Source organism: Penicillium roqueforti, assembly GCF_015533775.1.
Source record: "Penicillium roqueforti strain LCP96 04111 chromosome Unknown scaffold_01, whole genome shotgun sequence".
Taxonomy (NCBI): Eukaryota; Fungi; Ascomycota; class Eurotiomycetes; order Eurotiales; family Aspergillaceae; genus Penicillium; species Penicillium roqueforti.
In genome coordinates this window covers 535,301-561,199 of record NW_024067565.1, presented here as the reverse complement: position 1 = coordinate 561,199, position 25,899 = coordinate 535,301, and the positions used below count along the sequence as shown (strand labels likewise).

Sequence of the window (25,899 nt, the reverse complement as noted above, 5' to 3'; positions counted from 1 at the left end):
GGATTCAGGGCGTTTGGTGAATATGCAGCTGCACCCTCCAAAACCCGACGTGGCCGCTTGAAACTTCCGGTTGTTCTAGGCGTTCTTGGCGATCAGGGCGGCTTAGACCCTATCTTTGCTCGATATCAAGTGACACGATGATTATGCAGAGTCTGATGGTGATCCATAGCTGTTTCAGGATTCAGGGCTTTGACAAAAATACATGCATATAGTATCACCTACGAGGCCACGATATATATTTGAGACCACATACACCATTGTAATAGAAATTGTACTGTGATATGGCTCAAGGTTCCCTCCAAGTTGCCTATCGATAATTTCCGTATTAATGTTCCTGGAGGATGCATGTAGGCCCGCGTGAGAGGTGTTGGGCGCAGTTCTATATCACTTGATAGTATTCGCAGAACTATGGTAGAAATGCACGATGTACTTGGGGATGCAAGGCGCACAACTAATGACTGATTGAACCTCCCAATAATTTCCAATTGATCATACCCCGGTCCCTAATTGGCGGAATATGCCAACGTCCGTCTTAATACCCAACATCCGTGATGGATATGTGATCTATGACTCAGAAAGGGAATTCCCGGCATGCCACATACAGAAATCTAGACTGTTTCATATCTCGAGACGTGTGAAGTAATAATCTTCTCAAGAACCCCGCATCTGTTTCTCCGACAAGGAATCTTAATGGACGAGACAGACTGCCCAGCTCGCATTCGTATTGGATGGAAGAAACCGGAAGGAAGTGTGTCAGTGATAGAAAAACACTCTAGAATCTATCAATTGTCGGTCTGGTCGTGTTTAAAATGTCTAGAGAGCATGAGATCCCAGAGAAAAGTCCCTCTATCTCTCTATTTCCTATGTCTTCTAACAGAGCACCTGACATTACTCATAAACCTCCTTACCTCTATAAAGCATACATCCCGAGCACACAATAACTCCACTGGCCAAACGCTGGCACCATTGACCTGACCCCGTCGTCGTGGTCGTCTGATACCCCTCGAATCCTTTATCGTCTATCACACATAAAAATCCCATTCACCTTCACCGACTTTCTGATTGAAATCCTTCCAACATGGCAGCCTTGTGGATATTCGTGGCTCTTGGTTACTTGCTGCTGTATGCGTTCGCTGGGATGCAAACACAGGAATGGTGTGTTATCAGCAACCGCATTGCCAATTGAGCTCCTTGCCATGGTGTGATAGGCAGGTTAGGAGACAATGACCGCCTCGGTTCAATTTTTGTCTTGTGACAATTCGGTCCATGCTCGGCTGCGGATTGAGCTATTCCTTTGGGAGACTCGAATGGCCAATTATGAATTATGATCTACGACTATTCCTACGACTGTCTTTTTGATGAACCGAGAGGCGAAGAGATATGAGGCTGGATATCTTAACGTCCAGGAGGCTCGGACAAAAAACCCATCCATATAAAAGGTACACCCTCCGAGGGTTCCATACATGATGTTTAACGCATGAGATTGCGAAGGGGCTCCGCTACAACTACAACATAGAGTCTTTGATGATTATTGATGATGATGACTGTATGATTTTGAGAGACGTTTGATACCATAGGAGACCAGACTACAATTCTGTCCTTTGTCTAAAAGACTTGAGAAAATTTGTTGATAACTTTTTTTTGCGTTCAACCAAGCCCTTTGTCAAGAAAAAAAACCCTCAACTGGAAACCATTCCATATCCACTTCCATTTATGTCAAGGTGTTCATTGACAGGAAAGAGAGGGGTGTGATTTGCCCACGTCCTGCAGCTTATCTTTGTGCTGCACACTGGAAGGAATGTGATAGATATCCACATTGAATTGGACGTGTGAAAAGGAAAATCCCATCTTGCTCGCTTGAGATGATCCTTCCACATGGGAGGGCCGCATGAGATGCAGGTGTCACATTAAATTATTCCCCACCATATCATCGGAATGAAAGTTTTTGAGATATGGGGAATTTAATAGCAGAAAGGCTTTGCTATCACATGTCTTTTCTTCAGAACCAGATTTTGATCAATTCCTCACTAACAGCACTAGGCGTCAAGACACCGCTATCTGTGATCAGTGCAGAGATCAAGTGAGGAGGAGTGAAATCAACCGAGTCACAGAGGGGTAGCTTAATTGAGGTGTCTCCGTCTGTCTTAGTGACAGAGGACTGCTGCTTGCGCTCCTCTTCAAGGTCTTCCTCCGACTTGAACTCAAGAACTTGCTGCTCAATTGGTAGGTCGTACTGACCAAGAGGGTACAGGCGAACAAACTTATGGCTTTCTGCTACCACGTAGAATGGCTTCCCAATAGCCTTGGCGAGGAGACCGATCTGGTAGGTTCCCATGCGAGACACAATGCCTCCATTCTCAACCACGCCCTCCGCACCCACAATGACCATATCAGCCTTGCCGAGGGAATATGCCACCGCGGACTCTGGAATTGTTGAAACTGGCACACCCTTCGCTCTCAGAGCACGGACTGTTTCCATACCCTCTGGTTCTTCATTGGGCTGCTTGCAATCCTGGGAAATCGAAGAGAGAACGTAGATAACACGGAACCGCACAGCGGGGCCACCCTCCTCATCTGCGGCTTTTTGCAATAGTGCTGCGACAGCGCGGGAGCCACCGTTTGTAAGGATGGTGCTGCCATCGCGAATGAAGCCACGGCCGAATGCTGCGATTTTGTCTCGGCTTTCCTTGGCGCGTCGGATAAACAGCCGTCCGTTTGACAAGAGATGTGTGCGGATGGCCTTGAAATCGCCCGCGGGACCTAGTTGCCCAGGGCGTTGTAGTGTGGTGATCAGGTATCGTTGGAAAAGATCGGTTCCGGCAGATAGACCGATGGGGTTGGGAATGGAGCGTTTCAGGTGGGCGGTGGATTTTTCGAGTAGATCCAAAGTCTCTGATATCGTTGAAGAGGCTGACTGTGTGAGAAGAAGAACCAGAGCTTCAATGGCCGCAATAGGCATAGTGAGGTCGGCATCGGAGCGGAGGAGTTCATTGTAGGTTGCGACAATGCTGAAGGAACAGTGAGCAGGTGCGAGCGCTTCGAGGGAGCGCGTTTTACTTACTCGAATGGTTTCGTATCGGCTACAGCCGCATCTGAAGTAGTAGAAGCCATGCTGTTTGAGCGTCGAAGATGTAGGAGTGGGAACAAAGCAATGTAGAAGGAAGAGAAAGAGTCATGAATTCTATGTTTGTCTGGTTTGCACAATGCCCCTCCAGGCACTAACCCCGATCGGGCGTCGTGCGGGATTGTCTCCGAGTAAACAATCAGCCCCGATCAACAACAATTAGCCTATCCACTTCGATAATAAGCCCCTTGCCTGGTGATAGGTTCTCAGACTATCATGTCGCGCAACTCTACCGCCATGGGATATAACAGCCGTATGAGCCAGCAATTCCAAGGCAACCAGCACCACGGTCGGGGTCGCAAGAAGGAGGACGAAAATGACGCCCTCATGCGCTTGGTGAGCTTGATTTTTGCCGGAGCTTTCGTCTGATACTAACATGAAATAGCCCGACAAAGAGATCGCAGGATGTATCAACGATATCGGTATACCGTTTACCCTCGCCGACCTGGCTAAACCAAACGCCCAACAAATCCAGATGGTGTTCGAATGGTTCGCGGAACTGCTCATGAATACGACTCGAGAGACAGTGGAACCCGCAATGCATGCAGCTGCAGAAGATCTATGCGGCGACTACCCTGATATAATTCCCAATGACACTCGCAACCTCATGGGTTTCTTTATGATGCTGCGAAAGCTATTGGCGGAGGTATCTGCTCATCACTAGCTACAAAAGCCCCGAAGAGTATGCTAATGCCTATAGTACAAAACAGTGCGGTGTCAACGACTTCACCTTCACAGACCTGACCAAACCGACGCATGAACGACTCGTCAAAATATTCTCGTACTTGATTAACTTTGTTCGATTCCGGGAATCGCAAACACCTGTGATCGACGAGCACTTTAACAAGACAGAAAAAACGAAATCGCGCATAGACGAACTTCTGGCGGAAAATCAGGAGATGGAATTAAGGCTGAGGGAAATGCGGCAGGATCTCCAATCCAATGAAGCGAATGTGAGAGAGAAAGTTTCCCGAAACGATGCGCTTAAGGCGCGGCTATTGGAACTGGGTCGGGAGCAGTCGCGAGTCGCAGAAACACTTGATCGAGTTAAGACGGAAAGAGCTCGGCGGCAGCAGCAATTGGAAGAGAAAACCGAACGAACCGTCCGTTCTCGACAAGAAGCGGAGAAACTGCGGCCTTATGTGCTCGAGTCTCCGGCCAGCCTCCAGTCCTCACTGGCTGAACTATCCGAGAATCTGATGCGCGAAAAGGCCTCCATTGATGCGATGGAGAGGCGAGCACGCGCACTGCAGACCTCTTCGGATACGTTCACCGTGGTTTCCAATGATGTGCAGGGATGTGTTAAATTGCTCGATGACATTTCAGCTGAGATGCAAAAAGAGGATGAAGAGGAGTCTCGTGCTGCTAGAACTGCAGAGGCTATTTCGGACAGGGGGAACAGCGTCCGCGAGGTCGAGCAGACCGAGAAGCTCTTGCAGCGTCAACTGGCCCGTTGGGTCGAGCGCATCGAGGCACTTCAGAAAAATGCACAGGAGAAAGCCGAACTTGCGCAGGCACGCATGGAAGAACTCCGAAATGTGCAAAAACAGCTCCGCGAGGAGCGTGCGGAGAAGCAGCGCGATATGGAGCGGAGGCGTATTCGCATTGAACAGACAGAGAAGAAGGTACGTCTTACCCTGTGTCGTGGGTGATGAACTATTGCTAACCCACTCTTCTAGATGGTTGACTTGAAGGAGAACATTGAGACCGAGATTCAGTCAGCCCACGATCAGTACCTAAAGTTAGAGTCACATATCAAGCTGTACATGACAGAGATGGAGAAGTCTCTATGATCAATCAGTTGTTATTTATGTGCGGAGTTCAGCGGTCAGCTACAGGATACCCGGATAGTGCAAATTCAGGAGTTTTATTATGTTACAATATCATCTCTGATATCAGAATTAAGCGTTTTCCATTCTTTCCCAGTTCTGGTCAAATTCAAACCAGCGTTCGGCAACCCGTTTTACGGTGACGCCCCGTCCACTCCAGATACTTTGATCCGATCGCATTCGAACTGACCCGTTCAGTAAGGGAACGCTCACATCCCATAGCATTTTCCCCCGAACAGCACTTGAAGGGTCCAGGGCATTCACGCATTCATAAACCTGGAGATCCATCCCCGCCCTGGAGGAAGCTTCAACAAGAGAAGCGAGTGTTCTTGAAAGCCCCTGTGCCGAGAACTCTGAAGTTGTGACATGCAAAGCTATCATATCAAGGACAGCAATGAGTTGTCGATCATGGGCAAGCGATCGGTCCTCGGTAGCTACGCCAACAGCAGTATCGAAAATGGCAAGGTATGCCCGAAGAGACTCTAAGCTCGGGCAGAATAACAGTCGTATTTTGCTGGATCTTGCAAGCAGCCCGATTGTTTTCGTGAGCAGGCCATGGCTCGCGGCCATGTCTGGATCAGCGCATTGTGAGCGGATGGCTGCTGTGAGTTGAACTAGGAACTCGGCTTTGGTTGCGCAGACAATAAGGTACGTATCTGAATTGCCTTCAAGTAGTTGCTGCAGGAGGTCAGAGACCAACTCGCAGTGAGCGACCGTGCATGTTGGACCCATTGGTTCAGATAGCTGTGTTCAGCTCCCACTTATTGCCCCTCCGAGGTCATCAACGAGAGATGGATCATTTCGTCTTCAACTCATAACCCGTCAAACACAAATGGTCATGGTAGTCGTAGATAATGAATCAAGTGGTGTGTAAATAGTAGTCAGAACGTTGCAGATCGGGGTGAAGAGTTACGGCATCGTCCACTTCACTTCCGCGGAGCTGCTCCGCCTTTCCTCCCCTCACCTCTCACCCATTCCCTCCAACTCAGCCAAGGCCCTTGGGGACTGGGCATTCAGAAACTGGAAAGATGGAAACAATTTCCAGGATATCCTCGATGCTGGAAACAGGTATGTCGGATTGGGTTGCAATCCGTCCTATTTGGCCTAAACTGACCGTGGAACGTCACTGTGCGCATAGCCCGAGAGCTCACATTAGAGGCTGCCCAGTCCGCTGCTATCAATCGGATCTCAAACACCGATTATACTTCGCGAACATACAGCCCCGCGCACATCAAGAAGCTCCTTGACAGTCGCCATGAGCGGGAAGTTCTGGATGGAATGCGGAGGGTCATCTCGGTACGAGGATCGTGAACAAGAACTATGGAAAACGCAATGGCTGACTCAATTTCCTGTTCTAGTTGATGTATCGATCCGAACCATCCCTTACTTTCTTTTCAGCAGTTGTCAAGAATGTGGCCAGCGCCAACCTCGAAGTCAAGAAATTGGTTTACATCTACTTGGTTCATCATGCAGAGGCAGAGCCGGATCTGGCACTACTGTCCATCAATGCGATCCAGAAATCGCTGACAGATTCAAGCCCGCAGGTTCGAACAATGGCGCTTCGGACCATGTCGGGAATCCGGGTTCCGGTGATCAGCCAGATTGTGTCGCTGGCCATCAAGAGAGGATGTGGTGATATGAGTCCACACGTGCGCAAAGCGGCCGCTTTGGCTATCCCAAAATGTTATCGATTGGACCCGAACACACTGCCACAACTGATGGGGTATCTTGAGACACTTTTGGGCGATTCTCAATACTTTGTCGTCGGGCCTGCAGTCGCGGCATTCTTAGATCTGTGTCCGGATGAGATTGACATAATTCACAAGCACTATCGCAGCTTAGTCAAGAAGCTGGTCGATATGGATGAATGGGGCCAGCTAGCAACATTGCGCTTGTTGACATTCTATGCGCGAAAATGCTTCCCTCAACGAACTCAGACGGTTAAGCGCACAGCCCCGGGGGCATTTTACGACGATGAAAAGCAACAACAGGAGACGCAGAATGATGTTGAAGAGTACGAAGTTACGGTAATGGATCCTGATCTTGAGCTTCTACTCCGAGCCTGCAAGGTTCTACTGCAGAGCAGAAACTCTGCCGTCATTGTCAGCGTTGTCCGTTGCTTCCTTTACCTTGCTCCATCAGAATATATTTCATCAGCAGTTGGTCCCCTTGTGGCTCTTTTAAGAACACCACAGGATATGCAGCTCATCGCTCTGTACAACATTGTTGCCGTTGCTCTAAGGGTGCCTAAGCCTTTTGCGAAATACACGGCCCATTTCCTTGTCCACGCCAACGACCCCCCACATATCTGGCGCCTCAAACTGGAGGTGCTAACCATCTTGTTCCCGCATTGTGGAAAACACTGGAAGGGGGTCATAATCAGCGAACTAGAGCACTTCTCTAAAGACACAGACCCGGAGCTGGTACGAGAGAGTGTACGAGCCATTGGGCGATGCGCGCAAGGGGACACAAGTACCGCAGGCATGTGTCTACGGATTCTTCTCGGCCAGATATCTAGTCCGGACGGCAACCTCGTGTCGGAGTCACTGACTGTTATTCGTCACTTGATCCAACAAGATCCAGCTTCACATAAAAAGACTGTTCTTCAGCTCGTCAAGCACCTAGGTTCAACAACCCATCCAGACGCACGAGCCACTATTATCTGGCTGGTTGGCGAGTTCGCTGGAATTGACCCAGAGAACAATATCGCGCCTGATGTGCTCCGTATATTGATCAAAGGATTCGCAGACGAGATGGAAATTGTCAAACAGCAGACTGTTCTTCTTGGTGCCAAGGTGTATTTACACCATCTCTTGCAGAACCCACCAAAGGAGCAGCCAGAACAACCTGCATCGTCGTCATTCCCTGAAGCCCCAGCCAAATCCCAACAAGAGTTCCACAACGAATGGACTGACAATGGGAACGAGGAACCGCAAGATGCTGAGCGGGTCGAAGAGGGAGAGGAGAGCCGTGAAGAACACGACGGCACTGAACAGAAGGAAACAGAGGAAGCAACCGAAGACCGTATCACGTTATTATGGCGGTATATCCTCCTTCTTGCACGTTACGACACATCCTACGACCTGCGTGACCGGGCGCGTCTCTACAAGAGCCTCCTGGAAACTCCGTCTTCCACCCAACTTGCCAATCTCCTTCTCCTGGCACCAAAGCCAGTTCCCCACGCTCCCAGCCCATCCGAGACGCGCAAGGACCTGCTCATCGGCTCCGCCACTCTCGTTGTCGGCCCTGACGCTGGTTACCACGGACTTCGAGGCTACACGAATCTCCCAGACTGGGTTGAGCCGGGCCAAGAACCCGATCCCAGCCTCCGCATCGAAGATGTGAAACCAGACACATCCAGCGACTCCACCGCCATGACTGCAGGTGACCGCCTTGATAAAGCACTTCGCGAACACAAGCCCACTTCCATCCCAAGCCGAAACGGACCGGCTTTGCCTGTAGACCTAGTTGGGAAGAAAACCCTTGATCAGTGGCTACAAGAGGAGGAGGAGGAAACTGAGACAGAGTCTGAAACTGATTCTGAAGAAGGTGAAACTGATTCAGAGGAAGAGGAGACGGATTCGGAAGAAGAATCTGGCTCAGAGGAAGAAGATGATGACTCTGAAGAAGAGACAGATTCCGAAACCGAAGCTGTGCATAAAGAGGCACAGCAGTTGCTTGGTTAAACGTGTCCGAATTTATAGATGCTGGCTTGATTGGGGAACCTTTTGGGTATATTGAAAATATGAGAAAATATGAGGAAATGAATCTGAATAATGTTTGGTGGCATCTTGGATGTTTCTTACTAGTGATCTCCACGACCTAAGGCCTCCAGATAGTCGTTGCAGAGCGAAGCGACTGATTCCAATTTCGAATGCTGCGAAAAGCCCCTTTCTTACTGGTTCATTCTCCCCGCCTTCACAATTAGGCATATTCCCTGCCATATGGTTGGTAATAGTAAGGCAGTAGGTACCTACAATTTGTATGTAAACTAATAATAAAATCAAGCCCCCTTTGTCATATCATTATTAACTGCTTAATCAACTGCTTGAGAAACTGCTTGAGCAACTGCTCCAGTAACTACTTCAGTAACTAGTTAGCTAGCACGTAATAGAAAGTATCGTCTAGCTAGATTACTCCCACCCATATCTGCCTCTGGCGAGAATCAGAACGCCAAGCAGCAGCTAGATCAGCCAAATCCAATGTGAGCAAGTAAATGACAGAATCTAATAATCAATGAACTCAGCAGAACCGGTTCATAAATAGCTGAGACAGTATGGGGATTCTATATCCGGTCTCCCCGGACTCCCCGGACTGCCATTATATACTTTGTTGCTTTATGCTGCAGTGTTACTGTACTACATCAGGGATATAGTTGCCTAGTGAGATAGGGATTGTTGTCAAATACCATGTATATATATTGTACCACTCCATGGTACTATATATTGTGATAGGTCAGTGATTTGCCGTGCGGGTACTTGTACCCGCATTTCAAAGTCGAGAGTGCCTAAAGAAGAAACCAAGATAGACGATGATTGATACGCCTGTTTTTGACTATGTACAACATAGGTACATACCCGGTATCTAATGCATATAATCAATGCACAAGCCAAACCCCCACGTACCTATAGAGGAAGTCTACTAGTAGCAGAAGATAGGCGGGGTCAGCTATAAAGGGCACCTAATGCTTTTTGATAATGCATTAATAGGGTATTAAAGCATTATGTACTGGCTTTTAAAGTGTTAAGCCAATACAGAAGTAATGAGCCTGGGTGGAGAACTGTGGCACTCAACGACTGAATGGGAATATGCGGGTACAAGTACCCGCATATCATCATCACCTACGAACACAACGTGCATGACCGGGCCGGATGGCGGGCTGTTGAAATGCTCGGTTTTTCCATTTGGAGTGGGTGAGCTACTTCTTTACACACCCACCCCAAAAGAAAATCAGCAAAACCATACTGCAAATATGGACATCTCCCGGATTATCAAGCCCTGGAAACCCAACTCTCAAAGAAACTTGGTCTTTGTGAACGCAACCATCGTTGACCCAGCCGAGGGCAAATTGATCCCAAATGCTACAGTCCGAATCGCAGAAGGCAAGATCATTCAGATCGTGACAGACGGCTCAACTACCATCACAGATGACGTCCCCGAAGAAAATGTAATCGACCTCGACGGAAAATACCTATGTCCCGGCCTGATCGATTGCCATGTCCATATCGCAGTCGTTCCCGGTGAATCCAGTCTACAGGCCTACAGTGATATGAGCGACGCAGTCAGTCTCCTACGACAGCCATATCTGCTCAAATCCATGCTAGACCGTGGCTTCACGACAATCCGGGACTGTGGTGGTGCAGGCCTCGCGATAAAAGAAGCCGTCGTGGACGGTGTGATTCCGGGCCCTCGTGTCTTCATTGCTGGACACGCACTCTCCCAAACCGGTGGACACGGCGACTTGCGCGGGTCCCATAACTCCCAGCAGTGCTGCGGCGGCTCCGTCTCCGGGATTAGCAGGGTTGTCGACGGCCCAGCGGAGTGCTACAAGTATGCGCGCGAGGAGCTGCGCCAGGGAGCGGATTTTATCAAAATCATGGGCGGGGGCGGTGTCGCGAGTCCCACGGACCGTATTGAACATGTGCAATTCTCGGACGAAGAGATCAAGGCTATCGTTACCGTTGCGCGGAATGCAGGCACATACGTCACGAGTCATAGCTACACACCGCAGGCGATCCAGCAGGCTATCAAGCTCGGAGTGCGCGGTATCGAGCATGGAAATCTTGTTGATCTCGAGACCGCGAAGATGATGGCTGAGATGGATGTTTTCTTGACCCCGACGCTCATTACGCATGTCATGTTTCAGCAGATGAAATTCCTGTCTGATGACAGCGCTGCTAAGAATGAGGAGGTTCTTAAGAAGGGATTAGAGACACTGAAGATGGCTGTCGATGCGGGCGTGACCGTCTGCTTTGGAACTGATCTTCTTGGCCCGATGCACTTTGCTCAGAGCAAGGAGTTCTCGGTGCGCAATTCGGTTTTAACTCCATTGCAGATTTTGCGCAGTGCTACTGTCAATGCCGCTCGTCTTCTTATGCAGGAAAATATGTTGGGTCAGGTCAATGAGGGATTTGCCGCAGATCTATTGATTTTGAAGCAAAATCCGTTGGAGGATATCACTATTCTGGATCAAGTCGAGGATCACATTCTGGCTGTGATCAAGGATGGAAGGGTTGCCACTTCACGGTGGGACAAAGTCAAGGTAGATGTTTGAGTCTTTTAGAAGAGTGAATACACTTCTGGGCTATATCAAGGATACTGAAGACATTGTATGTAAATTCTGACCGCGATCGCCATTTCCCAGATCAGGGTGCTGCCGCTCCTGCTCACTGAGTACCACACAGGGTAATTACTACTCACTTGTACTAGATAAGTTTTCAGATGATGGTCACTGACCTGGAAAACATCACCTAGGAAGCCCTGTGCTCAGGTTATACCGAGTAATGTTCCTACCTATCCATCTAGACCTCGGGATGCTCAGTCAGCAATCAGATCGCACCTGGGCATTGACCCTGTCCACGGGACCATACCCCGGACCCACTCTGGTCCTGACCCGCAGCGACCCGCACCCGCCTTACCCGATTAGGCCGAGTGAATTTGATAACTATGTTGTGCAGATGTAAGCTACGTTGCGCGTAAAATCGATGTATAAGTTACACATTTTGCCTGTCTGTCTTATTAAGCCCAGAAAAATGGAGGGTAAGTGCCAGCTTCGGGAGAAGCCAGGTCGAATGATATAACATCCTTACGTAGTATAGATACATAGTTGCGGTATGATCGGAATTTAAAGGTAGCTTTCACCGGGTAAATTTAGTCCAGTAGCTATATGGTCCCAGCAGAGCATGGAAGCAGGGTCCTGATTGGTAAAATCCGGTGTCTATGGCCGCTCGAATGATAGCACTCCGCCCGACACAGGCAAGAGAAACAGTGATATAACCGGGGTTGGATAGTGTTTCACTGCACCTGAAGCTACTTTCTAGCCCGGAGGAAGGTTGAGAGGAACAAGCGGTTCCCACTCTAGTTATATATTTTGCTCATAGTTAATGCGGCCAACGTTCATGGTTTTGTTTAGAAATCGGGCTAAACCGGTTCGCTTCCCGAGTATTCGATATTGCTGTAGTAAAAACTTCATGAGGACGTATTTTGATGTCTCGGGTGCCAACATTGTCTTGTAAATGCGTCGACTCGGGGGACTCTATGAGAGAATTTTGACCTGAAGTTATCATCCTGCGCGTTAATATGTCCACGCTACCCATAGCCGAGGGACCTACCGTATTGAGTCTAATCATGGTTAGGCTCTGAATTGTTGACCAAGAGGACCGAGAAAGGAATTGTCTACATAATAGTACATAGTGGCCAGTTGGCTAAAAGTGGCCTTGAAATTAAGGCGTGTACGAATAAAGGCGGTGTGGATATAACCTTGCTTGTGCCTGAGCTCATCCCGCAGTTCGGCCGTGATGCCGTCTTGATCTTTAATTCCAGAGCCTTCACTTTGCACTGGAAATAAGGATCGGCTGTACCAGGATGCTTTTTGCTAGATTGACGCACCCATCCTTTCTATCATCGTCTTCTTAACATCCCATCTCGACCTCGACCTCCGTCCTCTCGCATATCACTTTCCTTTAGCTCTCTGCACTTGTCTACCTTGACACAAGAACAAGGTACAGGGAGCTCTCTGTTATTGAACAACAAGTATCATACCCCGAAGGAGTCATTGCCGCTCATTTGTCTTGAGGTCACTGTATCTGCATCTCGCCACAATGCCTGGTCTACCAAGTATGTGCATGGTTTTTTTGATTCCATGATATGGTTGTCTCCGTGGTTATGTTAACCTATTGCTTCACAGCGAATATCGATCTAGATGAGTGCATCACTCGGCTCTACAATAAAGAGCTGCTCGCAGATTCGGTGATCGAGGCAATCTGCCTCAAGGCGAAGGAACTCTTGATGAAGGAGAGCAATGTGGTACATATTGCTGCTCCAGTCACTGTGGTCGGCGATATCCACGGCCAATTTTTTGATATGATCGAGATTTTCAGGATCGGTGGCCGCTGTCCTGATACAAATTACCTATTCCTCGGTTAGTCACACGCATAATACTCTGTTCGGGGATGGAAGCAGGCCTCAGCTTGAACCCATTTGTTGCTCGCTTTTGGTATGAAGTTTTGCTGATGGGAGAATCGACAGGCGATTATGTCGACCGTGGACTTTTTAGTGTGGAGACCATCTCACTTCTCGTGTGTCTCAAGTTACGATACCCTCAACGAGTGCACCTCATCCGCGGTAACCACGAGTCGCGCGGAGTCACCCAATCATACGGCTTCTACACTGAGTGCGCGCGCAAATATGGCAACGCTAACGTCTGGCATTACTTCACCGACATGTTTGACTTTTTGACACTGAGCGTTGTGATTAACGATGAGATATTTTGCGTACATGGCGGCTTGTCACCTTCCATCCATTCGATTGACCAAATCAAGATTATCGACCGTTTCCGCGAGATTCCACACGAAGGTCCCATGGCCGATTTGGTCTGGTCTGACCCCGATACAGAACGCGATGAATTCTCACTCTCTCCCCGCGGCGCCGGATACACTTTTGGAGCGCAGGTTGTGCGGAAGTTCCTAGAGGTGAACAGCATGTCCCACATCCTACGCGCACACCAACTCTGTCAAGAAGGCTACCAGGTTCTTTACGATGATCGCCTGAGCACGGTCTGGAGTGCACCTAACTATTGTTACCGCTGTGGAAACCTGGCTAGTGTGCTCGAAGTGAGTGACTCTGGCGAGCGGTTTTTCAATGTTTTTGATGCTGCACCAGAGAACGATGCCCATCGCCTTGAACAGCTGGGCCAGCAGCAGCAGAGCAAGGATGGCTCTGGTCCAATTGTCGACTACTTCTTGTGAATCTCTGAATCTTCTCGTGATACCCATTGGTTACTGTTACTGTTAATGTTTGATTGACGTTAATGTTTATGTATTTCAAATTTTTTTCTTTCTAACCCTAGCACTAGACAGGAGTTCGGGATAAGGCTGCGCTTTTACAAACAGCTAGATGTGCTACTTGGTATCTATGAAAATATCATACACCAATAAGTGAGACTTAGTATGACGCATAAACAATAAAACAGGAATCCAAAGCATCAGCCCCAGTGGGACACATCTCTAACAGTTTTGTCAAAGAAAGAAACTCATCACGCTTTGAAAACAAACGGCCGCTCAATAACAACGAGATAGCTCTCTCAACCCATGTTTACCAGTCCTTGCCAATGTCAAAAGACCACTCGAACAGCAGGTGAGTGTGCTGGTCATCATCAATGAACTTTGAGACGGCGTTGTAGTGGCCACGGGCGATCATGCCAGACGGGGCCTCCTCCTCGTTGACTAATAGGGAATAGTATTAATAAAAGCCATACTTGAAAACATAGAAATAGAAGCCAGGTTTGAATACTCACATTCCTTGGAGTAGTCAACCTTGCTGGTGGTGTTGGGCGCGTAGCTGCCCAGCATCTCCTCATCCTTGCTGACCCGGATTCCCTTACGCTTGACGACCTGCAGGTACTTGAGACCACTCAGGACTTCGTGGTGAACCTGGAAGGTAACCTTGATGTGGAACTTGGAGCCCTCCTTGATCTTGAAAGGCTTATCCTTGAGGCTGTCAACTGAGCCCGGGGAGGACAGGTCGATAATAACATCCTCCCGCCCGTCGACCTGCAGAGCCAAGGACTTGATGATACACTTGCGAGGATCATTGGGATCGGCAATGGGCTCACCGGAGTTGAGACCCAAAGACGCCTTCCAACGGTTCATAGCTTCATCGTCCTTGTCTATTGCGGGGGAAAGAAAGACGGTTAGCTGGGGAGATCAGGGCTAGACATTGCCGATGCATTGCAGATCACTCAACGTACCGAGCTCCTTGTACTCATCGAGTGTCTTCTTCTCTCCGACCTTGAAACCCTCAGTGGTGGTGGAAGCGAGCTCATCGTCATGGTGGTCGGCCATTGTTTACAGATTAAGAAAGCGGGGGCACTGAACCAAGGGTTGAAGTTCGGGGAAGTGATGTCGTGGAAAAGGGGTAAGTTGGACAGTGAGGAAAAAGGAAAAACAAATTGGAAACTCGAAATGATAAAGGAAAGTGAAAAGGGCTAAAGCTCGAATAGTCTCCTGAGACCTTGGTGGGGGTAGAAAGGCGGTGGGAGAGGGGCGAGGCTATTCGGATTCCCACTTCTGTACGGAGTACTCCATATGCACGTTTACGCACTGTTGATCCTGCACGCTTATATTGGCCAGGAGTTTGGATTGCCTGGATTGTGTGGGCCAGGCTATGCTTTCTACAGCATTGTATGGATTGTAGAAGAGAATTGGGACGAGCGTATGTATACTCCGTAAGACCCCAACTATGCCCCAACTAGGTGTGGGGGCCGATGATCAGACCACTGGAGGTACGGAGTACATACGTAGTTGCCCGCGTTTAGGATGTATGTACAACATAGATTGTAGGTTTGTTGCGAAGAATGTACTCTATATAAAGCACGTAGGATGCGTTGATAGATATGTAAACATACATACCTATATGTACTCCCTGGAAAAGTAGGGAGGGTTTCTGTAAGCAATTCAATGCAGTATGGAGACAGTGCATATAATCACACTCACATATAGAAACAATGTCCTGTAAACATGCTCCAGTATCTCCGCATTCCCAGTAGATGAAGATCAAAGTCCAAAGAAGGAAATGTTGGCCCGAAATGTAAAATGTCACGGGGCCAAATGAGATACAGTGGAGTAAATCCGATACTGTGTCTGAGAGTAATTGGCCAACCAGACTCCTCAAATACCACACATGACCACCCATTTACCGGACCTTACCGGAACAAGTCAAGCTTCAGAACGACGCAACGATTATTCGCGACTCGCATCTTCTCTCTCCTGATTGTCTTCTTTATCTTGGGTGACCTTTTTTTTTTTTTTCCCCCCCGTTATCAATCATAATTTTGGTTGTAAGGTTCTCTACCAAGATACAGGATCGGTCGGTAAATATTTGATCCTTTGATTTTTATCGCTTGACGCGCCTGCTACGTGGCCAACGTTGGCGCATCTTTCCTTCAAAGAACACCCGCACGATCCTCTAAGATTCATTCCCACTTCACTCGAGATCCATCCCCACCATGTCGCGATCACTTCCAAAGCAGTTTAATCCACTCATCACGGTCGAGGTTGCTCCCACTTGTAAGTACAAACACTGGCGCGTGGTGGCGCGACCGCGCGCATCGGCTATCTACCCGCCCCGTGCTGCCATCGCTAACCATTTCGTGTTACTCTCGATTACAGATGACGAACTCCTTGCGCGCCGTCGTCTTGGACAAACCAACCTCTCCGTCAAGGCGGCCCAGATTGGCACCTCAAATGCCACCAAGCCGGAGAACCTAGGCGTATTCGAGTATGCTCACCTCCGTGCTCCGCTGCCCAAGGATCTCGAGGGCTCTGAGATCTTCCCTTCCCACACCTCCCAGCAACACCCAGAAAGCTACTTCCTGATGGTGAGACCCCTTGTTTTGTTTATTTTGGAGGCCGACGGTCATTAACTTCGGGCCTCATCATTACAGCGCCGTAGTAAAGATGGCTTTGTTAGCGCGACTGGAATGTTCAAAATTGCATTCCCATGGGCGAAGGCCGAGGAAGAGAGAACAGAGCGTGAGTATCTGAAGGCTCGCGAGTACACAAGCGAGGAGGAAGTTGCTGGAAATGTGTGGATCTCGCCCTTATTTGGTATGTTCTGCCTGGGATGTTCTCTCTATCAAACAAAGCCTGACTTCATACCTAGCCCTTGAGCTCTCCAAGGAATACCAAATGTACGATTGGGTGCGAGCACTGTTGGACCCAACGGACATTCCTTCCAGCGCAAAGAAGCATATCACCCCTCCGCCGAAATTCGAAATTCCCTCCGATGAGCCCCCCGTGTCGCAGCGCAACCGCAGAGGTCGGTCCGCTTCTCCGAGCAAGAGGTTGGCGTCTCCTCGGAAGTCTCGTAGCACCCGCCTCGCCAACGATGTCACTAACACCCCGTCTACAATCGCTGCAAACGCTAGCCTTCAGTCGGCATTAGATATCTCAGCTTCAGGCCTCTCGGACACGATTCCTGAGTTGCGAGCTGTGGAGGCTGAAATGGAAGTGAGGTCGAGCGGATCTCCTGGAAAGAAGATCAGAGTGCGCAAGTCAACGAGATCTAATACGGCGGAGCCCGAAGAGGAGAAGAAGGAGGAGAAGAAGGAGAAGAAGAAGGCCGAGAAGAAAGAGAAGAAGAAGGAGGAAATCAAGGAACAGGATGAGAAAGCCGAGGTATTACTGACCGATGGTGCCACCGATGCTGTCAAGTTTACCCACACTACTGTTTCCTTGGATATGCCCATTAGTCTCCCAGAAGTGCCATCTGCTGCGGAGACTGAAGAGATGATCGCCCAGGCTAAGGAGATGGTGGAAGAGGCTATCAAGGCGCATGCCGAGGGCGCTACTGTGGAGTCGACATCCATCAAGGCGACTGGCAAGCGCAAGGCCGAGGACGATGACGATGAAGAGACATCGGCTGAATCTTCCCAACGAGCCAAGAAAGCCAAGGTGCTTGAGAACAAGCTCAAGCAGGAGCGTGTCCGCAACCGTTCTATCTTTGGTGTCTCTGTGGCCTTTGCCCTTGCGTAAGTCATCCCATGCCACGAAGATCCCGAATCAATCCTAACCTATATAGGGCCTCCATCCCATACTTCTTCTAAACAGAATGAGGTTTTGCTTGACAAAGTCCAGTTTGTTTGAAATTTTAGTCTTCTCTTTTCGGCGGGTTTGTCGCTTGCGACAGCCCAGCTACCCAAATATTCGCTTCTGATGCCCAATTCCCCTTGTCGTTACCATAAATATATTCCTCGCTGGTTCTGAGTGCCCTCTGCCTGTTATTGACACCATTTCCTAATATCTTGCCTCCCCTCCCTCTCCCTGTGTTTTGCACCAGTCTTGGTTATTTGGATTGCCTTTAGCTCATTTTATGCCCCTTGCCCTTGCTCTCCTGATACCAACTTTCCCCCTCTCCCACATTCTACTGCCCTCCAAGTAGTCAAGGACGATTGCTCAATGACAGTGATATGCTTCAATGTTACCAATTATGTTTCTTGTAGGTTATCATCTGTTTTGATGTAATCTTGGTATAGTTAGCTGATACCAAAAACTTTCAATGTTCTAATGTTTACATAATTTTTCTACTCGAAGCTGAAGTGAGGCATGGTTAGTTACCAATTGAAGGCAATCACCAGGCATGTGGGCGCAAACAATGAAAAATGATATGGATGAAGTCGCTGCATTTACCTCTAATGGATCTATTATGCAATGTGATAATGCAATAAATGCCCAGTGCTATTCAAGGTATGGTTGAGCATGGAGTACGAAGTAGTAGCCAAATATTGAACCAAAGGAGGAACGACTAGTCAGCGTATTGGGGCATTGTGAATATTCTAGCCAGTTACTTATCTCTCAGATGTACGTTCACTGAAGCCATTCATATCTAGTTATTTAACAATATCTGTCTAACTACATAGTACGGAGTTCTCTGGAGGTAATCACTTTAGCCAATGACAGCTGAGTAAACGGCTAATGCAAACATGTAAAACATCCATGCTGTAGCTCCGCCCGATATGCTTCTTTCACTCCTTCAATAATTGCACATATTCTGGGATTTCCTCTGGGATTTCTCAAATTGATCAGTAACATGTCACTTCCAGGCCTCGAGCTAACCCAGCCATCGGAGGAAAGATCGCAGGCACCCGCGCCACCATCGCAAATCAACCTGACCCCAGGTTCGGAATGGCGGTTCGAGGTTGCCTTTGGACATATCATCAAAGTAAAGGTATGTTATCTCATCTAATCTGATTGTGATCCTTCTGACTCAAGCTGTGCAGCTTCTCAACGGAACGGCTGAACTCTTCGGTACAGAGCTTGCCGAATCGCAAACCTACACATTCACCGGCACAAAGGCGGCAATTTTCACATGGCATGGCTGTGCACTTGAAGTCACCGCGGTCGAAACAACATCAACTACCTCCGATGGAGTCACACCGACAGTGGGTCACGGCGCAGGAGGATGTCAAAGCGAATACACGGCCGAGGAAACGCCAATGGTAGAATATGCAAACGTCCACTTTGCGCTAGAGACAATGCGCGAAGAAGCCCAATCAATAGGCAAGGATGGCCCGCGCGTCCTACTTCTTGGCTCTGAAAACACCGGAAAGACTAGTTTGGCTAAGATCTTGACTGCATATGCGACCAAGATCGGTCGTCAGCCGTTGGTTGTGAACCTCGACCCTACGGAGGGTATGCTTGGCGTCCCTGGCACACTGACCGCGACTGCCTTCCGCACCATCTTGGACGTAGAAGACGGCTGGGGAAGCAGTCCCATGTCTGGGCCCAGCCCCGTACCTGTCAAGCTGCCGCTTGTGTATAGCTACCCGATGCAAAGCCCGCTAGATGGCGAAGGCGCCGTGTACCGACCAGTCGTCTCGCGTCTGGCATTGTCTGTCACGGGCCGGATGGCCGAAGACGAGGATGCGCGCGAAACGGGAATCATCGTCGATACGCCCGGGATCCTTGGCACAGACAAGCCTGGCACCATGGAGCTCATTAATCATATTGTCACAGAGTTCTCGATTACAACGATCCTAGTACTGGGTTCGGAGCGCCTATACAGCACCGTTGCTAGACAATATGATAACAAGCCCACCTCCAGCGCAACAGCCGCTGTCTTCGACGAGCACATCTCCGTCGTCAAGCTTTCCAAATCCGGTGGCTGTGTCGACCGTGACGATGCCTTCCGCAAGGCAACACGGGAGTCCCAAATCCGCTCCTACTTCTTCGGCAACCCTATCCCTTCCTCTTCACCCTCTTCCGCTATTACTCTCTCCCCCCACGCACAGCAACTTGACTTCGCCTCCCTCCCCGTATACAACTACATCGTCTCCTCGGCAGACGATGAAGACGAAGACGAATACGACCCTTCCCAACTGGGAACAGGCGACTCCTTCCTCCCCGGCGGGGGTGGCATGGATGACTACGCCTCACAAGAAACAAAGCAAGACCCGGACCGGGCCGCCCCGCTCCCTGGTGTTGTGGGCTCATTTTCAGAGCACGCTGACAACGTGAATGCCAATGCCAATGCCAACAGCAGCAGCAGCGTCCCGCTGAAAAAGGTCCTTCCACCCGCTCCCTCCGCTCTGGCAAATACCCTCCTTGCTATCACTCATGCGCCTACCACGGCATCCCCCGCTGAAGTCCGCGACGCGAGTATCATGGGCTTCTTGTATGTTGCCGACGTTGACGTGGACAAGGGTAAAATCCGTGTGCTTGCGCCTGTTGGTGGGAGAATGCCTCCACGCGCTATTATATGGGCAAAGCGTTGGCCTGGGGAGTTGGTGGGGTTGGTGGGCTAGGTGTTGGTTTTCTTTTCTGTTTCTTGCTTGCTTGCATTAGATATTTGCATCTTCTTTTTAGATATGGAGTCAGGGATCTAGATTCACTTAGCATGGGGTTGTGGCTCGTTATTGCATACAATCAATATATCTACGGATGTCTGCTCAATGTGCATGTAGCTTGTAATCTTGTACAAGCTTGGAATAGCATGTCGCTGACTATGATGAGATGGGGATCTCTTTCTTTACCGAATGCTCCACTTAGCCTCGGATCAGAAGGCGGAGGTGTCAAAGAGACAATCAAATAGACGAATTTGCAAGTACCAAAGAGCTCATATGGCAATAGCCCTAGAGGGTAAGAGCTGACAAGTCTCCTTCCTTGGAAAGAGATGTTTACTTACTAGAGGAAGGTACTACTGAGGCAACGACGATAGACTACATTATGATATAGAGCATCTAGAAAGACATATAGAAGAAGCAAATGCTAGGATAATATGACAACGGCTAATACCGGATAATACAGGGCTATGTTCTACCTAGGCAGACTTTATATATATGCTATGCTATGCTAGTACAAAATAAAACAAAACTCCCTCCAGTCATTGTACACCCCAATGCTCCCAAGTATACATGCATTTATAGACACAAATCAAAGCACATGAAGGAAACTAGACAGACAGTCATCAGCCATAAACCTCATTCCCACCTCCTCCACTCATCAACAGCCTTCCTCATCTCCTCATCACAATCATACCCTTTCGCTTGGGCAACCAACAACTCCTCCCTTCGATCCAGGAATCGCCGCTCGGCCTCAACCCTCCTCTGCGCCACAGACCTCAACAACCCAAAATCATCCGTAACAACCGCCTCCCGGAACTTCGCCCGCATACGTGGCGAGTAGAGCTGACAACTCGCCTCACGAGTCCGACCAGGGCCATCACCAGGCAAGATCCGCATCTTCGTCGTGACCATGCACGCAATGGGATGATTAGACCGGGCCAACGGCCAAACAACCTCATCGTAGCAGTCTTCGCAGACACACATCTCCGGCAGTGACGGGATAAAGTGCCACGTACTCAGAGCAGGCCTATCGCGACGGCAATCACGCAGCACGACCTTGCGCCGCGCGTAGTTGAGGAACTCGCGCATATCCGGGCGACGGGTGCGCGAGGAGTCCGCTTCAGCACGGGATGCAGACGCATCGAGGAGATCGATGAATTTCACGAATCGCGGACTGGACGTGACGAAGTCGCACAGCCGCTCGCTGGGATCCCGGCTGGGTAGGAAGGTCTCGCGGTGGCTGGGCATTAGGATGCGGATATTGCGCGCGCAGCTGTTGCAGACGTGGAAGCCTGCGAGATCGGTGCCGGTTTCCGGGTCGTAGATGCGATGCCAGGATTGTTCTGCGACGATGCGACCGGGACAGACGCGCATGCCTGGTGGTGGGCGTGTCATTTGGTACAAAAGCTCCAGGCTGTCGTGTTGTTTCTTTATCATCTGGGCCCAGGCTAGACGGGTCCATGCGTTGGCGAAGGCGCATCGTGTCTTTTGTCCGGCTGGCTTTGAGAGGCTTGGAATGAAGTAGTCGCGGTAGCGGGACTGTGATAATTGGCTCACGCAGGATGGACAGATGTCCAGGTGGGTGAGGCCTTTGAGCGTATACCAATCCTGGTAACCTGCTACGGCGATGGTTCGCGGGCATGGGGAGAGGCCCAGGCCTACCGAGCTAGGGCGCTGTGGTGATGTGGCTGCGGGTCTAGTCGGTGCGAGATGAGCCAGCGACCGGTCAGGATTGAGTGGGGTTGATATAGGCTTGGTCATCTCAGGTGCTGGTCGTGAGGGATGGCGAGATCCAGACATCGACCGGGTAGGCGGCATTGTCACCGATGTCGCGCGGGCACGTGAGGCCGGGAGCAGTTCATGCTGTGATCGTTGGGCGGGGACACGCTGAGGTCCACGCAAAGGCGAGTGCGATGCTGGTGCTGGAATAGGAGGCGGAGGGGGCAGAGAGGTGTTGAGAATATGCGGTTTGACGGGCTTCACAGTTGTGGGTATTTGCCGTACCTCCGGATCCGACACAAAACCCGGGTCCCGCTGTTCTTGTCGTTGGCGAAGCTTCTCCTCAATCCGTTCTGCGAGGGTGGGCCCATTTGGCAGAGCTGAAACAGGGGCCGTGGACACAGGCGGCTGTGGCCGGTGCGGTGGTCTGTTGTCTGTGGTGGCCGAATCGGACAAATACCCCGAGCTAGGCTCCCGTCGAAGGCGTTCTGGCATTGGTCGTGTCGAATGGGTATATCTCGCACTGTTTGATCGACCGATGGAAGGCCCGGGAGGTTGTAGACAAGTCTTGTCCTGCATGGGCGCTCGCGCATCACTGCGATCCGGCGCGCTAGGTCCGCGAGAGCCATGAGACGTGTTTTGCATTGGCGGCCCGTGTCTACTAAAATTGCTATCCCGGATATGGGAGGGCGGCTGAGGTACCCGCGGTGGGTTAAGCTCACGGATGGGCTGCTGCTGGGCCAGAGGCTGAGGTGCTGGGCCGCGTGGTTGGCTTGCAGTTGAGGGCGACACGTATTTTGGCCGGTCATTCGTCTCAAACCTGACGGTGTTTCGGAAGATCGGCTCTTGAGGAGGCGGTGTCTTTGGCCCTGCACTTTCATCCGAAGACACACTCCCGAGCCCAGACACACCGGGAACACTGACAGGGGAGGTAGATGATGGAGGGGGCGAGTTGGCGGCGACTATAATGGGATACTGATCGACAGCACCTCTTATATGAACACCGTCGAACCCGGGCTTGTCTCCAAGCTTGGAGAGACCGTTTAACTCCTTCGAGAGGGACTGGGGCTCTTCCTCGACGGAGGGCGCCGGAGGCCATTGCGGTCGCGCCCGTCGAGAGCTTCGAGAGGAAGCCATTTCCAAATGGAATTATTTTTGCCACACAGATTGTATGGGATATGCTTGTTTGAGGACGTTAACCTGGTGCGTTACCGTCTCGTAGAATAGCTCGGGAAATGTGGTTCATAGTATAAGTAGTCGGACTTGAAAGGCGAAAGTTTGCAGGGGAGCAGAAAATGGTGGCGCGTATGAAAGAGAGAGAAAATTTTTCGTGGGAGTAGACAAAGATGCTCGCTTTAAAGTGCGTGCGCCAGCTGGGTGTACAGGGGTATATAAGCATCAGTGGATGGCATCGGGCATCACCCTGAAGGAATAGACCTCTGATAGGCCATTTGAGTGATTGGGCAAGACCAAAAATACGAACAAGAATAGCTTCAGGCTGAAGAGAAATCACAAGTCAAGGGCAGTGGAAGCGCAGACAAGACAGTGTGGCTATGGCAGCCTGTTGACTATTGGGCACGAAGTGGAACCCCCCGGGTACTGCCGCTGCGTTTCAGGTTGATTTATTTAGATGCATATCGGATCATTGGGCAACAAGTGGAAATCTCGTTCTTCAGGGGCGCTGGTGTTTAGGAAACATCGGACCGATCAGAGGCTAGTGGCCTGCGTATTGTCTCAAGTTTATGGAGCGGGGGAGATCTATTTCTTCCAAGGTTTCATGATGCAGTCAGCGGCAGATGACACGCAAAGCTCTATGTCGTCCTCATGCACAGCTAGGGGCTAACGGACATATGCCGGGTCGTGGGTCGTGGGGATTTGCCCCTCATGGGGCTCCGGGTGGCTTGCATGGTGACTTTGTACGGAAAACGAAGCGCTAATACAGCAACAGATCTGGCCAGGGGCTTTGGGTTGGCGCTATGAGTCTCCTGGCAGAGAAGGGCCGCATTGGATCTGTTGGATATCCTTGCCCTGACAAGCCCATGTTGCACTGCTGTTGCAATGATTCGCATAACATAGCCTTGTTCCGACGGGTGGTCCGACGGAAATGGCGTCATATCCCTGTGAAAATGGGTGAATAGTCGACATGTCAATCATGTTGAATTTGGGAACCTGTATGAAGCGCGTTATCAAAGTCAGATGCGCTGTATTCCGTATAAACACTAAGATTGGAATTTATCGAGTTCGAAAAGAAAGAGAAAAGAAAAGAAAAGAAGGGAGCGCAACAATTCCGCCGGACTCTGGACATTGCGGGGATCCGATGACAAATATGAAGCTGATGTCTTAACATCTCTCTTACCCCCCACCTACTTATTTACTATGTTTCGCTCTCTTACACGTAGTAGTCCTCGACTCGCACTACTTCACAATCACATTGCTCCTCTTGTAAACCAATTCGTTCCAATCCGCAGCATGTCCGTCCCAACAACCATGAAGGCTGTAGTGGTCGAGCAGACCGGCGGCCCTGAGGTGCTGCAATTCAAGACCTCATACCCAGTTCCTACCCCAAAAGCAGGACAGCTGCTAGTGCGCAACAACATCTCCGGTGTAAACTACATCGACACCTACTTCCGAACTGGCCTGTACCCCTCACCCAAGCCCGAGATCTTGGGCCGCGAGGGCGCTGGTGTTGTCGCTGCTCTCGGTCCCGAGACTTCTGGCTTCCAGGTCGGCGATCGGGTTGCATGGCTCTCTACTGGTGGGTATGCGGAGTACACCGCAGTGCCGGCGGCCCACACTGCGAAGATCCCCGAGGGGATCAGTGATGAGGATGTCATGGCGTCGTTCCTGAGCGGTATGACCGTCCTTGCTTTCGCAAAGGAGACTTATCCCGTGCAGAAGGGCGATTGGGTTCTTCTCCACGCCGCAGCTGGTGGTGCTGGCTTCCTTATGACGCAGATTTTAAAGACTATGGGTGCCAAGGTTATTGGTACCGCTGGCGGCGCAGAGAAGTGTGCGCTTGTGAAGAGCCTCGGTGCCGATGTGGTGATTGACTACCGCAGCGAAGAGGGCAAGGACTGGGTTAAACAGGTCAAGGAAGCCACTGGTGGTCGTGGTGTCGATGTTGTTTACGATTCTGTCGGCAAAGACACCTGGGAGGGAAGCTTGGAGGCTGTTAAGCGCAAGGGTACTGTCATCTGGTTTGGCAATGCCAGTGGTCCTGTGCCCCCGCTTCCTCTTGCGTATGGCCTTCCCCTCTCTATATTGGTCTTGGCTAGTGATACTCATGATATTTCTATAGGAAACTTTCCCCCAAGTGTGTCAAGGTTGCTCGCCCTACGCTCTTCGGATACATACAGACTCCGGAAGAGTTCAAATCCTACACAACTGAGCTGTTTGGCCTGCTGAAGTCGGGCCAGCTCAAGACGAAGATCCACAACATATATCCGCTAGAGGACATTGCTCAGGTGCACAAGGTATGTAGTCTCTGTCGTTCGTTGCGTGGAATCCTCATTGTAAATTCTAACTCGCTTAACAGGATCTGGAAGGACGGAAGACCATGGGGAAGTCACTGCTGAGGCCTTGAGTCAAGACCTGGGGTTTTTAAACAATAGGAACAGATTATTGTTCGATAATATAAGACTACGTACGATACGAGGGTGTCAATGTTC

General features: G+C 50.1%; 11 protein-coding genes across 11 annotated transcripts; 7 read left to right on the top strand and 4 right to left on the bottom strand.

The window, feature by feature from the left end:
* Positions 1 to 1,999: 1,999 nt before the first annotated feature.
* Positions 2,000 to 3,111, bottom strand: LCP9604111_588 (translation initiation factor eIF2B subunit alpha; the record flags this gene model as incomplete). Its single annotated transcript, XM_039069595.1, has 2 exons — positions 2,000 to 3,008; positions 3,062 to 3,111. The coding sequence occupies 2 exons, from the start codon at positions 3,109 to 3,111 to the stop codon at positions 2,000 to 2,002; spliced, it is 1,059 nt and encodes a 352-aa protein (XP_038933136.1).
* A 229-nt stretch (positions 3,112 to 3,340) lies between these two features.
* nuf2 (kinetochore-associated Ndc80 complex subunit NUF2) lies at positions 3,341 to 4,917 on the top strand (the record flags this gene model as incomplete). The annotated part of the gene is made up of 4 exons (XM_039069584.1): positions 3,341 to 3,460; positions 3,510 to 3,770; positions 3,835 to 4,749; positions 4,804 to 4,917. 4 exons carry the CDS (start codon positions 3,341 to 3,343, stop codon positions 4,915 to 4,917), a joined length of 1,410 nt encoding a protein of 469 aa, XP_038933135.1.
* A 108-nt stretch (positions 4,918 to 5,025) lies between these two features.
* On the bottom strand, positions 5,026 to 5,685 carry LCP9604111_586 (uncharacterized protein; the record flags this gene model as incomplete). The annotated part of the gene is made up of 1 exon (XM_039069573.1): positions 5,026 to 5,685. One exon carries the CDS (start codon positions 5,683 to 5,685, stop codon positions 5,026 to 5,028), a length of 660 nt encoding a protein of 219 aa, XP_038933134.1.
* A 296-nt stretch (positions 5,686 to 5,981) lies between these two features.
* LCP9604111_585 (AP-3 complex subunit beta) lies at positions 5,982 to 8,639 on the top strand (the record flags this gene model as incomplete). Its single annotated transcript, XM_039069562.1, has 3 exons — positions 5,982 to 6,021; positions 6,092 to 6,249; positions 6,312 to 8,639. The coding sequence occupies 3 exons, from the start codon at positions 5,982 to 5,984 to the stop codon at positions 8,637 to 8,639; spliced, it is 2,526 nt and encodes an 841-aa protein (XP_038933133.1).
* Positions 8,640 to 9,925: 1,286 nt separating this feature from the next.
* Positions 9,926 to 11,599, top strand: LCP9604111_584 (metal-dependent hydrolase family protein; the record flags this gene model as incomplete). Its single annotated transcript, XM_039069551.1, has 3 exons — positions 9,926 to 11,215; positions 11,318 to 11,358; positions 11,428 to 11,599. The coding sequence occupies 3 exons, from the start codon at positions 9,926 to 9,928 to the stop codon at positions 11,597 to 11,599; spliced, it is 1,503 nt and encodes a 500-aa protein (XP_038933132.1).
* Positions 11,600 to 12,773: 1,174 nt separating this feature from the next.
* On the top strand, positions 12,774 to 13,919 carry LCP9604111_583 (serine/threonine-protein phosphatase; the record flags this gene model as incomplete). The annotated part of the gene is made up of 3 exons (XM_039069540.1): positions 12,774 to 12,789; positions 12,860 to 13,093; positions 13,201 to 13,919. The coding sequence occupies 3 exons, from the start codon at positions 12,774 to 12,776 to the stop codon at positions 13,917 to 13,919; spliced, it is 969 nt and encodes a 322-aa protein (XP_038933131.1).
* A 346-nt stretch (positions 13,920 to 14,265) lies between these two features.
* Positions 14,266 to 15,014, bottom strand: LCP9604111_581 (rho GDP-dissociation inhibitor; the record flags this gene model as incomplete). Its single annotated transcript, XM_039069528.1, has 3 exons — positions 14,266 to 14,396; positions 14,468 to 14,839; positions 14,921 to 15,014. 3 exons carry the CDS (start codon positions 15,012 to 15,014, stop codon positions 14,266 to 14,268), a joined length of 597 nt encoding a protein of 198 aa, XP_038933129.1.
* Positions 15,015 to 16,177: 1,163 nt separating this feature from the next.
* LCP9604111_580 (KilA-N domain-containing protein) lies at positions 16,178 to 17,776 on the top strand (the record flags this gene model as incomplete). The annotated part of the gene is made up of 5 exons (XM_039069517.1): positions 16,178 to 16,238; positions 16,341 to 16,549; positions 16,616 to 16,778; positions 16,834 to 17,701; positions 17,752 to 17,776. 5 exons carry the CDS (start codon positions 16,178 to 16,180, stop codon positions 17,774 to 17,776), a joined length of 1,326 nt encoding a protein of 441 aa, XP_038933128.1.
* A 983-nt stretch (positions 17,777 to 18,759) lies between these two features.
* On the top strand, positions 18,760 to 20,473 carry LCP9604111_579 (cleavage polyadenylation factor subunit CLP1; the record flags this gene model as incomplete). The annotated part of the gene is made up of 2 exons (XM_039069506.1): positions 18,760 to 18,897; positions 18,950 to 20,473. The coding sequence occupies 2 exons, from the start codon at positions 18,760 to 18,762 to the stop codon at positions 20,471 to 20,473; spliced, it is 1,662 nt and encodes a 553-aa protein (XP_038933127.1).
* Positions 20,474 to 21,148: 675 nt separating this feature from the next.
* On the bottom strand, positions 21,149 to 23,368 carry LCP9604111_578 (uncharacterized protein; the record flags this gene model as incomplete). The annotated part of the gene is made up of 1 exon (XM_039069495.1): positions 21,149 to 23,368. One exon carries the CDS (start codon positions 23,366 to 23,368, stop codon positions 21,149 to 21,151), a length of 2,220 nt encoding a protein of 739 aa, XP_038933126.1.
* Positions 23,369 to 24,700: 1,332 nt separating this feature from the next.
* On the top strand, positions 24,701 to 25,814 carry LCP9604111_577 (quinone oxidoreductase family protein; the record flags this gene model as incomplete). The annotated part of the gene is made up of 3 exons (XM_039069484.1): positions 24,701 to 25,470; positions 25,530 to 25,704; positions 25,767 to 25,814. 3 exons carry the CDS (start codon positions 24,701 to 24,703, stop codon positions 25,812 to 25,814), a joined length of 993 nt encoding a protein of 330 aa, XP_038933125.1.
* Positions 25,815 to 25,899: the final 85 nt, after the last annotated feature.